Source organism: Centroberyx gerrardi, chromosome 1 (genome assembly GCF_048128805.1).
Source record: "Centroberyx gerrardi isolate f3 chromosome 1, fCenGer3.hap1.cur.20231027, whole genome shotgun sequence".
Classification (NCBI taxonomy): domain Eukaryota; kingdom Metazoa; phylum Chordata; class Actinopteri; order Beryciformes; family Berycidae; genus Centroberyx; species Centroberyx gerrardi.
In genome coordinates this window covers 36,656,407-36,671,406 of record NC_135997.1, presented here as the reverse complement: position 1 = coordinate 36,671,406, position 15,000 = coordinate 36,656,407, and the positions used below count along the sequence as shown (strand labels likewise).

Here is a 15,000-nt window from a genome sequence, read left to right as displayed (position 1 = left end):
GCGATGCCATTGGCTGCTAGAATGTAAACAACAATTTAAAAATGTCATTACAAAGTGACAATAATATAATTTGGATGGAGAGCTTGTGAAACTGTGATGGTCAAGAGTCTCATTAGTGATTACTACAGCAGAATAACATGGAGCTGATATCACCATTCATGTTCCTGACAGCAGAATAACATGGAGCTGATATCACCATTCATGTTCCTGACAGCAGAATAACATGGAGCTGATATCACCATTCATGTTCCTGACAGCAGAATAACATGGAGCTGATATCACCATTCATGTTCCTGACAGCAGAATAACACGGAGCTGATATCACCATTCATGTTCCTGACACAACATACGGACTGACACATTTTTGTATTGTGATATATTGAATTTCGACCCATCTCTAGTGTGTGTGCAGGTGTGTTTAGACTGAGTACAGAGTATCCTGACTCTCCTGTCTCCGTGAAGCAGACTGATGCGGTGAATCCAGGAGAAAGACCTGATCTCTGATTGGTTTGCCTGATAAATCCACTTCAGTCAGGAAGGAGAGATGGAGGTGAAGGAGAGGAGAAGCTTAAAGGGGCAATAAGTCAGATTTTTACTGTCCCATAACACTGACAGACTCCAATGGCTCATCCATTACTCGGCCAGCTGCTGAGATTTCTGCCTTTAAAACTCACTTTCTGGCTCATATTTTGATTTGGAACAAATTTTGATAAATAAGAGGCCCGACCATCTGATGTGCAGCGATACAATAATCTCTTAAATAGCATTGTGTTTCATTTCAAAATGTCTACAAGATTACATTTTACATTTTTGACAAAACAGAATTCTTCTCAGTCTTCAGCTGTGTTGCTCCACTGGCACCGAACCTTGAAGTTATTGTCTCAGTTTTGTTTCTTGCAGTAGAGAAACGTTCGCCACGATTCGATCTGTTCTGCTGAAAAGATGTGAACGATCTCATTCACGCTTTTAGCATCACCTTGACCCCTGGAAAGGCCTCGTTCATCTGTTCAGAAAGTCCTGAAAGCTGCTGGAGGCTTTTAACCAGGACCAGACGCAGGTCATGATGCCTCTGATCTGCCTTTAGTGGCTGTCAGTTAAATATAGCATCTATTTTAACTCAGGCATCACATGGCCGGGCAACAGACGCCGATCGTCGACCACAGCTCAATGCCGAATGACGATGTTCAGCAGCGTCACTGAACGTGTCACTCACTCTCACGCTCATTCTGTAAACTGAAGTTAATTAAATCCTATTTCAGAAGCAGCATGTTTGTTTGGGGAGGAATTGGAGACTTGGCAGGTACAATATACAGTATACTCATAGCCAATATATACCTGTCACTCATTCTGTAAACTGAAGTTAATTAAATTCTATTTATGGCATGGTCCGGCCCCGAGCCGCTGTCAGGATCCTGGTGCTGATGGTGCCTTCGCTGTCGTGGATCAGCCTTTATCAATCAATCAATCAAACTTTATTTATATAGCACCTTTCAAAAAAATCAAATGCAATTCAAAGTGCTTTACAAGCGATTGACAAAACGTCGGATGTTGAAAATGGATTTAGAGACTAATGTGCACCAAAACAACCAAAACCTCCCCAAAAAAGTTAATTGAATAAGACAACAATAAAAGATGGGTAGTTAAGATAATAAAAGATAAATAATAAAAGATAATACAAGCAATAAAAATAACAATAAAAATAAAATTATGAAATACTACACAAAATAAATTGATTATAGTAAAACAGTAAAATGTTAATAAAATAAAATGGAATAAAATAAATAATAATGATCAACAATAAAATGTTGATAAAACAAAATAGAATAAAATAAATAATAATGATAATAAATAAAATAAGTATAAATACTAAAACCATAAAATTATAAAACACTACATAAAAGCCAGACTGAATAGATGGGTTTTTAGTTTAAGTTTAAAAACATCAGTATTTTCAGCTCCTCTCAGATCCTCTGGAAGCTTCTTCCAGCGGCTGAAAGCATCACCAGACGTTTCGTTCTGCTTTGTGGAACAGCTAAAAGAGAAGAACCGGAGGATCTGAGGCTTCCTGGTTCATAAACCAAAAGCATTTCTGAGAGGTAGTCTGGTGCAAGGCCATGTAGAGCCTTATAAACTAATAAAACAATTTTAAAATCAATACGAAAACTAACAGGTAACCAGTGTAAAGACTTTAAAATAGGCGTAATGTGTGCTCTCCTTTTGGTCTTAGTCAGCACTTGTGCAGCAGAATTTTGAATTAATTATAGCTGATTTATTTTATTCTTCGGTAGACCAGAAAGGAGAGCGTTACTAGTTATAAAAGCGTGCATCAGTCTCTCTGTGTTGCTCAGAGAGAGAAATGGCCTCACTTTGGAGATGTTCTTCAAATGATAAAATGCTGTTTTTGTGACACCTCGCACATGAGCCTTGAAATTAAAATCAGAGTCAAAAATCACTCCTAGATTTCTCGCTTCTTGGCTTGGGTTGAGTCCTAGTGTATTTAGTTTGGGGGTCAGTTTCTCTCTCTGAGCCTTTGAACCAATGATCAGTGCTTCTGTTTTATCCTGGTTGAGCTGTAAAAAAATTCTGTGACATCCAGGCCTTTATATCTAAAATACAAAAGTTAACAAGTGAGTCAGTCGGCCCGGTGTCATCAGGAGACACGGCCACATAAAGCTGTGGAAAGAGATGCCGCGCCTCCTGATGACACTGCAGGGGTAGCATATACAAATTAAAAAGTAACGGTCCTAAAATTGATCCTTGTGGTACCCCACAGGTAACCTCATAGTGTTTAGAGGAGTGGTCATCTATAGATACAAAACATTTTCTTCCGCAAAGATATGAGGTTCACTTTACTCTGTTCCATTATTGTAAAGCACTTTGAAATTTATTGTTTTGAAAGGTGCTATATAAATAAAGGTTTACTTACTTAAAATAAATGATTAAATGTAATTCCCACTGTGAACTAATAGGAAGAGCCCTGCCAGGACTAGATTTGGCATTATTTGGCAAGCTCTTCTTTATTCTCTAGTTTATCTTCATTAGAGGAGCAGGAGGACAGATGGATGAAGCTGCATCCTTTCTTCCAGACTGTTCAACTTCTGGTTTGTCTTCACTGCAGAAAAGATAAAAGTTGGGAAAATGCAACTTTCATGGCTAAGATGGGCGGAGTTTACCATCGCTCTGCCGACAACAATGAACATCCGGTTTGGCGTTTAGCAGCACAGTGTGAACACAGCCTGAGGCCTGGACTGTGCTAAAGGAGATGTGACGCAGTAGTAGGAGGGCGGTCCTGATGTTTTGTACACTCAATGTTAATGTGTGTGTGTGTGTGTGTGTGTGTGTGTGTGTGTGTGTGTGAGACTGACCGGCAGCTCTGAAGATGAAGATGAAGATGAGGGTGCAGGACACCAGGCCGGTGTCCCAGGCCCACTTGGATTTGTCCACAGCTGAGATCCCCAGGAAGATGAAGATGATGGTCTCGGCGATGCTGGCCAGCGTCTTCATCGTGTATTTCACTGTGGTCCGAGACTTCTGGGAAATGTTGGCCTCCACGTATTTGTTGGCCCCGATGCCGCAGAAGGTCATTCTGAGGAAACAGAGAGGCGGAGTCACATTGAGCCACAGGGCTGGTGTGGGGGGGGTTGAGTTTACCACAATGAATGCCAGATGGGTTTTTTTACATTATTTTTTGGCATTTTCTGCCTAAATTAGAGAGTTGAAAGTGGAGACAGAAAGAGTGTGTGGGGGGGGGGGGGGGGTGGTTGGGACATGGCAAAAGTTCTGGCTCGAAATCAAAATGAAGTCTGGACTGATGATCATATTCATTTATTTCTTCATGTGTTCTTAACTGGTATGAACACCACAGAAGAAGAGACAGACAAGTCCATCATGTTAGATAAAGTTACAGGAACTGGAGTCAGATTGGTTTTGACTCTCTAATCTCACAGGAAGACAGGTCACCAAAACTCTGTCCAATAAAAAAGCTACTTGTGAGTCATGTGACTTTTGTTCACAAGCTTGTGATTGGTCAGTATTCTAGAAAGCAAGATTAGCAAGTTATCCAGATCTATTAACTCAGAATTCACAGAAATACGGGATTTTCTGTTCCAAAAACTGAGATCAAGTCTGGATCAGTTACTATGGCAACTGCATTTAAGCATCACACGAGTCAGTTCGTTCAACTTGTCTCGAAAACGGCTGTAAACTGTCATGGAGGCGTTACTGTTTTTCAAAAGAGTCAATCATTTATCTGAAGAGCCTTCCTCAGCCTCACATTCCCCTCACCTCTGTACAAACTTTATGCATCGCCCTTCGTTTTTTTTTGCTACTGGAAGCTCTCTGTATAACACTGGAGATAGAGTTAAGAGATAAGACATAAATGTTAATTATGAAAGTGATAAACCCCTTTCTGCAGGGGCTGTGTCCCGGTGTTAGTCGGCTCTGATGAGCGGCTTCATGCCGTCAGTTATCTGCCCTGTCAGAGAGAGGGCCAGCTGCTCCGCTGCTGGGACCCCCAACCGCTTTATGGGCCTCAGCCTTCTTCCAATTAGATACAGAGTGGAAGTCAAATAAGCCTCGGCCTACATTTAGTCTACTATTAAGAAAATGAAATAGTTATGAGAAAATAAAATCCTCCGAGTTTGAATTATGTTCTCTGCTTTTTTTTTAATTTGTTGCCAAGTGTATTTCATGCTGCCTGGATTACACCTAAATTACATTTTAAATATGCTGAAATTCACCATAAAATGTCATTAATATTTCTTGTTCGGCTGGAGTGACGCATGATGCTCTGAGGACTGAGGATGGCTTCATAAGTTCACCGTGAACGTGCATAGTTTAGTCTCAACCTATCCGGAGTTGATCAAGTCCGATCACTGAAATCTGAATTAGTTCTGGAACCGAAAATTCCCGCTATGCCGTGTCTAGCTCACTCAAGCCAGAATTCAGGATTTAGTTTAGGATTTCTTAAAGCGTGTTTCTGGAACAGTCTGGTGTGATCCTAAACTAACTGAATACAAAGTCAACTTTTCCACTCTGGGTCAGACCGAAGAAAACAGCTGGAGGATCACAGCCTTAAAAAAAGACTGCAGGCTGGAGAAGCTGTGAGTAACATCTAGACAACAGAGACGATCTGTTTCTGTAAAACTGACGGCTGATCAGATCTCAGATCAGATCTGCTCAGCTCACATGAGACCAAACATCACTATTCATCATGAAACCTTTTGTCCTCAGTCTGTTTCCATCTGACGCCTCATAACCATGTTACCATGCAGCGAGCCTGACCTCCATCTGACCTGTGTGTGTGTGTGTGCGTGTGTGTGTGTGTGTGTGTGTGTGTATTTACATAAACACTGAGCGCCTGAGCAATGATCTGATTTGTTAGCAGTGAATGTGCGCAGGTGTGTCTGTGTGTGTTTTTGCATGGGTGTGTGTGTGTGTGTGTGTGTGTGTGTGTATGTGTGTGGTTTTATTTAAACACGGTTTAAATAAATGGATTGTTTGTTGGTAGTTTGTGATTAAAGCTCATTCTGCTGTTGACCTAACTGGATAAGAGAGTCACATATGAAGTTACGTTTGTATCTTTATTTTGAAAGTGGAAAAACAAGTTTTAAAACTGAAAAAAAAGGTTTTGGAAGCCAAAACTCCTCTTTTTTTCATTCAGTCAAATCTTTTTTTCATTAATTCAAATCTCATTTTACAAGCTCTCATCATAATAAGATAATTAAAGTAATCAATCAGTATTTACCGTTTGCTGTCGTGGCTCAGCAACACGTTCAGCCATCTTGACAAACGCTCCCTGACCACGCCCCCTCCCTGACCACGCCCCCGGACCCCGCCCACACCCCCGCCCCTCCCCCTGACCCCGCCCCCCTCTGCTCCACCTCTCCCACACCAAAACAGACCCAGAAAGATTTGAATGAATCAAAACTTTTTTTCACTTAAAATTTTTTTTTTGCTTTCAAAGCTTTTGTTTTACTTTAAAAAAAAAAAAAAAAAGTCACTTTCATTTTTTTTGCTTTTACTTTTCTTTCACTTTCAAAATAAAGATACAAAAGTAACTCCATATAGGATGAATAACCAGAATGTAAATATAATAAGATAGCACCATTAGATCGATCAAAATTCAGATTATTTACTTGAAAAAGGTTTAAATTCTCTTTGGCCGCCACCAGGAGGCGCTGGACCAGAGGATCAGACCAGCAGAGAAGCAGCAGCTGAGACTTACGACAGGATGGCGGACAGGGAGAAGAGCTCGGCGGTCAGGTAGGCCAGGTAGACCAGCAGGAAGACGAAGAGCGGCTCGATGATCCGGACCTTCTTGGTGAAACGAGTGATGAAGCCCAGGATGATGGCGAAGACCAGACCCACCAGAGTCCCTCCGATACTGACGATGAGGAAGGAGGCTGGGGGGGAGGAAGAGGGAGGGAGGGAGGGGTTAGAGGAGGGGGGGGGTGGGGGAGGAGGAGGAGGAGGAGGAGGTTAAGATGCAGGTAAGGAACCAACAAGTCAGCCGTCTGTCTCCTCAATCCATCCTGAAGACAACGGCTAGATTTTGAATGTTTAAAGCAAAATAAAAACCAGGGGAGGAAGAGGAGGAGGGAGGAGAGAAGGGAGGAGAGGAGGAAGAGGAAGAGGAGGAGGAGGTTTGATGTGAAGTTCAACAGAACTGAAGAGTTAAAGCAAAACTCCTCTGATCCTCTTCCTGTCAGATCTCATCAGTCTGATGTTCAACACGTTCCAGCAGTCATTTAGTGATGTGTGGTTATTTAATTTTTTTGTGAATCCACTTTCCCTCAACCTGCCTCATCTACTTCTGCAGCAGTTAGTGATTTACTACGTTTCCCATAATGCCTTTCGGCAACCACCCTCTGGTGATTGAGTGTGAACTTGTTGTAAGCTAGTGAGAGTGATAGTAAGAGCAAGAGAGTGAGAGTTTTTACAGTCAAGATAAAGTGAGTCTCCCCTTCCTCAAACCCAACCTGTCTCTCTGCTGCAGTGCATTCTGGTCTCTCTCCTGCTCCTGTGGTGGAGAAACTGGTCTCTCTCCTCTTCTACGATGGATTTCTCCCTGTATGATTGTTGAACGTCTCTCGGTGCAAAATGGTGGCTCTAGAAAGAAGCCCTCGCTCTTTGATTCTGAGGGACTGACACCAAAACCTGACGTTTACCGCTGAGGTTTTACATCCTGAAACATTTTCTCATATCAAACTCCACTGTAGCTGCTGGAAACATCTGGAGGTGACGTCACCTCGTCTACGATTGGCCGGTTATCCACCAAGAAGAAAAACACAACTACCTACTGGATGGAGCTAGGGATGTGAAGTCCATCACTAACAGCTGCTTTAACAGAGTTAAAGTGTTTAGGGTGGAGTTCTCCTTTAATAGTACTGTAGAGTTTACCAGCACTGTAAACTCTACAGTAAGATGGAGGTTAACTGTATTTTCTGCTTCTCAGTATTTCAGAGGTTTTACTCACCGACTCCTCTGAAGTAGTCTGCCGTCTGAACGTTCCCCGGTCCGACTTCCACAAAGGAAATATAGACTTTATATAGAACCTGAAGAACAGAGAGCAGAACATCCATCAGTTAGAGGTGAACATCTGACCTGGGATCAGTGCTTATTTACTGAGGAAGTTTCCAGTGGAGGACGGACGCTGTTCCTCTACAACTACTGCTGCTGTTTCACTTTCAAATAACTTTCTCTCATTTCTCATATATTGATATTTATGTTGTCAGTATTGCTGCTGGTTCACTTTCAACTTTCATTCTAACATTTCCACTTAATATTTTCTACTGCTAATATTGTCAGTTGTGTGTGTTTACACCCCCCATCCACTCTATTCTATATTCTATTTTTCTTTGATGTAGCTTTTCACTATTTGCCGCTACAACGACCCAGTTTCCTCAAAAACATTAAAGTTTCATAAAATCTGTTTTTATCTCTGAAGCTGCTGACCAGCAGGCTTCTTGTGTTTCTAGCTGCTTTGTGTTTGTACATTTTAATGTAATTTTAATTTTAATCTGACATGAGAACAGCAGCAATACAGCCAGACAGCAGCAGGTTTCTGAAAGTCAAATACAGATGATGGCTCAGTAGCCACCGGGCTAGTTAGCCCTTCCCACACTTTAGTTTTTTTCCACTTTGAGTCTCCAGTGCTGCAGCAGCAGTGATCCAGCCTGTGAACGTTGGATTAGCTCATATTGTGCTGCTGAGGATTAGGAAGCTGCTCTCCTGCCGCAGGGTTAAGCTGCTCAAACCCAAATATCTCTGGCTCCTACCTGCTGTGGGTCAGCTGGTCAGTCTGAACTCTGCCTCACACTTAAGGAATAGTTCACTCCAAAATGAAAATTCAGTCATTATCTTCTCTCCCTCATGTCAGTGGAAGCTCTGCTGAAGTTGGACCATCAAACACAGTCAGTTTGCTGCTGTAGCTCTCAGCCTAATGGAGCTACTGCTCTTTTTACAGCTAAAAAAAAGCATAAAATGTCCATTCAACTTCAGCAACTGCAGCAGAATCGAAGTGTTTGTACTCGTTACTGTACAGCGACTGTCGGTCTGATCTAGAACAAAGCTTCGTCAGTGAGGAGAATCTAGCAGATACTGAGGTAAATATTGGACTTTTGGAGCCACAGTGTTTCTGTTTGGCTACTAAACACTTGGATTCTGCTGCTGGAGCGGTTTGGAGGGATTTGATGGACATTTTCTGTTTTTTTTGTAACTGTAAAAAGATGTTGCTGTTGACTTCAGCAGTTTGTTAGCAGGCTGAGACGGAGCTGCAGGATGAACTGCAGTGTGTTTGGTTTCCCTGCCAACTTCACATGAGGAGAGAAGATAATGACTGCACTTTCATTTTGGGGGGAAATATTCCTTTAATGCATTTTATTGAATGAATGTGAAGTGTTTGTTCTTTTTGTTGCTGTCTGTTCATCACACCTGCTTTATTACTGAGTGAACACCATGTGGAGCCAAGCTGTATCTGACATACACAGTGAAGAGCCACAGAGACAGTGAGGAGAAAACTGTCATCATCTTACAGGTCTAATCTTTATTGATTTGACATCCACACCCTAGTCATGACCTTTGACCTTTAAAATCCACAAAGAGACTGCTGATTCTGGATCAGTGGTTAAGACCTCGACTCCACAGAGAGACTCACTTCCTCTCTCTCTACCTCTCTCTCTCTCTCTACCTCTCTCTCTCTCTACCTCTCTCTACCTCTTCCTCTCTCTCTACCTGTCTCTCTCTCTCTACCTCTCTCTACCTCTTCCTCTCTCTCTACCTCTCTCTCTCTCTACCTCTCTCTACCTCTTCCTCTCTCTCTACCTCTCTCTCTCTACCTGTCTCTCTCTCTCTACCTCTCTCTACCTTTTCCTCTCTCTACCTCTCTCTCTCTCTACCTCTCTCTCTCTACCTGTCTCTCTCTCTCTACCTCTCTCTACCTCTTCCTCTCTCTCTACCTCTCTCTCTCTACCTCTCTCTACCTCTTCCTCTCTCTCTCTACCTGTCTCTCTCTCTCTACCTCTCTCTACCTCTTCCTCTCTCTCTCTACCTGTCTCTCTCTCTCTACCTCTCTCTACCTCTTCCTCTCTCTCTACCTCTCTCTCTCTACCTGTCTCTCTCTCTCTCTACCTCTCTCTACCTCTTCCTCTCTCTCTACCTCTCTCTCTCTACCTGTCTCTCTCTCTCTCTACCTCTCTCTACCTCTTCCTCTCTCTCTACCTCTCTCTCTCTACCTGTCTCTCTCTCTCTACCTCTCTCACTCTCTACCTGTCTCTCTCTCTACCTCTCTCACTCTCTACCTGTCTCTCTCTCTCTACCTCTCTCTACCTCTTCCTCTCTCTCTACCTGTCTCTCTCTCTCACTCTCTACCTGTCTCTCTCTCTACCTGTCTCTCTCACTCTCTACCTGTCTCTCTCTCTCTACCTGTCTCTCTCACTCTCTACCTGTCTCTCGCTCTCTACCTCTCTCTCTCTACCTCTCTCTCTCTCTCTCTACCTCTCACTCTCTACCTCTCTCTACCTCTTCCTCTCTCTCTACCTGTCTCTCTCTCTCACTCTCTACCTGTCTCTCTCTCTACCTGTCTCTCTCACTCTCTACCTGTCTCTCTCTCTCTACCTGTCTCTCTCACTCTCTACCTGTCTCTCGCTCTCTACCTCTCTCTCTCTACCTCTCTCTACCTCTCTCTCTCTCTACCTCTCACTCTCTACCTCTCTCTACCTCTTCCTCTCTCTCTACCTGTCTCTCTCTCTCACTCTCTACCTGTCTCTCTCTCTACCTGTCTCTCTCACTCTCTACCTGTCTCTCTCTCTACCTGTCTCTCTCACTCTCTACCTGTCTCTCTCTCTCTACCTGTCTCTCTCTCTCTACCTGTCTCTCTCACTCTCTACCTGTCTCTCGCTCTCTACCTCTCTCTCTCTACCTCTCTCTACCTCTCTCTCTCTCTACCTCTCACTCTCTACCTCTCTCTACCTCTTCCTCTCTCTCTACCTGTCTCTCTCTCTCACTCTCTACCTGTCTCTCTCTCTCTACCTGTCTCCCTCATGTAAGAATGAATGTATACAAATATGTATGATGTATGATATGTATGAATATGTATGCTACTATGACTTTATAATAATAATAATGAAAATACTACTACTGCTACTACTACTACTACTATATTATGACTATATTAAGAAATATTACGATTAAAAGCAGAAGCACAATAGACAGTATGGCAGTTCACACCCTCACCCACACACACACACACACACACACACACACACACGCACACACACACACAGTAATCTAGTCTCTTATACACACTGACCTTCACAGCTTCCCTGTTGCCATAGCGACCTCCCAACAGGCCTCACATGAGGAGGTGTGTGTGTGTGTGTGTGTGTGTGTGTGTGTGTGTGTATACATGTGTCTTTATATGAGTGTGTGTGTGTCTTTACATATGTGTGTTTATGTATGTGTTTGTGTATATGTTCCTGAGTGTGTGTGTGTGTGTGTGTGTGAGTGCGCGCATGTGTGTGTGTGTGTGAGAGTGTATGTGTGTGTGCGTGTGGGTGTCTGTCTGTGTGTGTGTGTGTGTGTGTGTGTGTGTGTGTCTCACCACAGTGACGGCGTCGTTGAGCAGCGACTCTCCGAAGACGATGATGAAGAGCATGTCGTTGACGTGAACTTCCTCGAACACGGCCAGCACCGCCACCGGGTCGACCGCCGAGATCAACGCTCCGAACAACAAGAAGTCCATCAGGTCGGCCTCCACCCGCATGTCTGCACACACACACACACACACACACACACACACACACACACACACGCACACACACACACACACAGCTAGGTTTTGATTCTCCTGTAGTTTTTGTATTCAAGGTGTTTCGCACCTTTTATGAAAACTCTTCTGCAGTAAAGAGTTTTGCCCGCGGCTCCGTGATGTTCTGCTGTTTTTCAGGACCTGAAGAGAAACAGCCTTGTTTTCAGATTTTAAGGTTTTCATAAACCCGAGGGTTGGAGAATGTTCTCAGAAGAGCATGTAATCCTTCAACTGAAGTGAAAACATGAAAATCACCTGACAACAACACTGTTAATACAACCCTCTTTTTCCCGGTTTAAACCGGGTCTGTGGTGGCCCGTCACGAGGGCCAGATGACATCACACGTCGACAATTTGCATATTAGTGGCATCAGACGGATCAATTTCAGGATGTTTGGAAATTTCAGTGAGGTAAATAGACTTCTCAAGACATTTTAACACCAGATAGAATGAAATAAAAGACTGAAATGAACATGGAAATAAAACAAATCAGTCCTGTCAGAGTCTGAGCAGATCTGTCACTAAAAACAGCAAAACTCTGCAGACTTCTGAAGCTGAACTGAAGACTTAAGACTGTATTTAACAGTAGTCAGTAGCTGATTTGTGGCATGTTACATTAGAGAAATATAGTCATGGTCTGAAAGGTCATTTAATCTAGTGACAAAATCACCAACAGTTGCTTTTTTTCCCAAATTTTTCTTATTTATGTTCTATTTTTCTTTGCTGTATATTATTACGATCTATCCTGATCTTCAGACTGAACGTCCATCTGGTTTCACTCCATCATCCAGGAGAGAGATTTCATCCTCGTTAGCTGTTTTCTGTGTGGGGGGGTCGATTTCCCCCGAACCAATCACTAGTGACCGACGTATCTGAACCGATCACTAGTGACCGATGTATCTGAACCGATCACTAGTGACCGACGTATCTGAACCGATCACTAGTGACCGACGTATCTGAACCGATCACTAGTGACCGACGTATCTGAACCGATCACTAGTGACCGACGTATCTGAACCAATCACTAGTGACGACGTATCTGAACCGATCACTAGTGATTGACGTATCTGAACCGATCACTAGTGACCGACGTATCTGAACCGATCACTAGTGACCGACGTATCGGCCGCTCTGTGGTCACTTCAGTCACATGATGCTGCAGCCGGTCAGCCTCTACATGGTTAGCAGACATTTACCAGCTGACCCAACAATGACGTCCATTTGACAAAAATATCATCTTTGCAAAGACAATCTGTTGGTTAAAGGAATAGTTCACCCAAAAATGAAAATTCTGTCATCATCTTCTCCAATGATTCTCAACCTTTTCCATATTCAGGACCCCTAATTCAGTCCACATTAGAGCCACGGACCCCATTTGATAAGATTTTGTCTCTTGGACTCAAATCTGAGAATATTTTTATTGTCAGATATGATTTTGTCCAGAATTCCATGACTATCTGTATTGTAGGTAGAGAGATAACAGAGTCAGAGATCAAAACAGTCATTCTTTTACATTCTCTAATTGTGTTAACTTCTTGTAAATTAAATAATGGTGAAGTTTAATCATTCATCAATTTGCTGGGGACCCCCTGGATCCCCCTCAAGGACCCCTGGTGGTCCCCGGACCCCACGTTGAGAACCACTGATCTACTCACCCTCATGCCAAATGAAACACAGGTGAAATTTGTTAGTCCATATAACACACAAGGAGGTTGCAGCACAACTTGGTAGCAGCCTTCTCCAAAACAACTGAAGTCAATGGGGACCGGTTCTTTAGAGCTCCAAAACAAAAACAGCCAAACAATCACACTGTGAATAGAAAGACCTATACACCATGATTTGCTGCAAATCAATCAGCTGTAGTTAAGATTTGCACTAAATTATGGTGTAAATATACTGCAGGTCTTTCTGGAGCTCTGAAGAACCGGTCCCCACTGACTTCAGTTGTTTTGGAGTAGGCTGCTATGGAGTTGTGCTGCAGCCTCCCTGTGTGTTATATGGACAAACTTCACCTGTGTTTCTTGTTTGTTGGAACATTGTGTTCAGAAAATGGGAGTAAAACAAGAAAAATATGCCATTTGGTGGATATTTTCATCCAAAGCTAGCTGGTCGCCAGGTGCAGCTGTTGGAGTAGCGAACACGCCGCTTCCTCCATCATGGATAGGGGCGGATGGAGAGTGTTGTGTTTTGTAATCATGAGGCTTGCACCGTATCCTGTCCAACATGTGGACAGTGAGGATAGGCTTCTGTGGCAACTTCTGTTTTTTTTGTTTTTTTTTACTTTTTCTTTTTTCCTTTCTCTTTTTTACTCAAAAACCCCACTGGCTGCTTTACCATGAATAGTGTAAAGAAGATGCAGATTAGTCAAAACACATTTTAAATCCTCAGTCAATCACATTTTTTTTCCCCACAGTCTTTGAGCAAGCATGACAACTGGCATGAGGCTGACTAGATGATGACAGAATTTTCATTTTTGGGTGAACTATTCCTTTAAGGAGGTGATTTCAACAAATCTATTCTGCCGAAACGCCAATGAAAAACCGTTGCACGAACGATTCAAACTTTAGTCCCGCCCACAAAGGCTCTGATTGGCTCAATTGTTTCCTAGTGTGAGAACAAGCCGTTGACGAGGCAAACACCAGACTCTCTGAATCGCTCCACAACATCTGAAGAGTGGAGGACGAGATTCAGGAGTCTGAACCAGGCTAGATACTATCTGCTGCTGCAGCGGCCTGATTTTCCCACAGGGATCATTAAGTTTCATCTAATCTCATCACTCAACCATCTCCAGAGTGACCTCTGACCTCCGACTGACCTATGACCCCCAGCAGTTTGACCCCGTACAGGCAGAAGCCGGTGCAGAAGGCGTTCCACAGCGTTCCCACCACGGCGTACAGCAGGATGGCGCCCAGGTTGTCGAAGAAGAGCCGGGCCGGCATGAAGTACCCGGCGTCGCCCACGATGGTCGGCAGCAGGAAGAGGAAGAAGAGGGCGGGCTCCAGCTGGTACAGCTGCTTCTTATTGGCTATGAGGACGATCCCGCCCAGAACCAGGCCCAGGAGGATCAGCATGCAGCTCTCCGGGACCACAGTGGTGAACCGCTGGGAGAAGTGGAACACTGCCGGGAAACAGGAGAGTGAAGAACAGTGTGATTTGAGTTGTTTGCACATTTTTTTACATTTTCTATCCCTTTAATGTTGATTCTGAATGTTTTTACCTGCTGCACCACAATCGAAGATATTATTAAATCAGTTTCTCCAAACCTCTCAGCCTCATTCACTCCCATTCAATTCCAAACAGCAGAGAAAACACCTGGAGACTCTGGCTCTGGTTTCATATTCAGGAACACAGAGAGACAGCAGGCGGCGACTTCTGCTGTCTGCTTCTGAACAAGAACACACCAGATATCACTTCTGTCTGATTTCAGTGTTTTCCTCTCCAGAATAAATCTTTCCACCAATAGCTAACGTTCTCTGTGGTTCCGTTAGGCCCCGCCTCCTGTCAATCATCCATTCAAGCCAACAGACAAACCAAATCAAGACTCTTCCTCCAGCTACAGTCGGTAGAATGAAACGAAAATTAAAGCTAGACTTTACACAGTTGCCGCTCTCTTCTTTACTGGCAGCAGTTTCCATGGAGCGAGGCATCAGAGCTGTTCAGAGACCAGCAGCAGCAGACTGGCTGTACTGGGAA

General features: G+C 43.4%; 1 protein-coding gene across 1 annotated transcript in view; it reads right to left on the bottom strand.

Moving 5' to 3' along the window:
• The window catches only part of slc9a5 (solute carrier family 9 member A5), a 36,023-nt gene that overhangs the window by 15,020 nt on the left and 6,003 nt on the right, over positions 1–15,000 (bottom strand). Inside the window, exons 2-6 of the mRNA XM_071897017.2 lie at positions 14,123–14,425; positions 11,102–11,265; positions 7,478–7,556; positions 6,227–6,404; positions 3,366–3,586 (exon numbers count right to left, since the gene is read on the bottom strand). Coding sequence (XP_071753118.2) covers positions 3,366–3,586; positions 6,227–6,404; positions 7,478–7,556; positions 11,102–11,265; positions 14,123–14,425 — 945 coding nt within the window. The remainder of the gene's footprint in view (positions 1–3,365; positions 3,587–6,226; positions 6,405–7,477; positions 7,557–11,101; positions 11,266–14,122; positions 14,426–15,000) is intronic.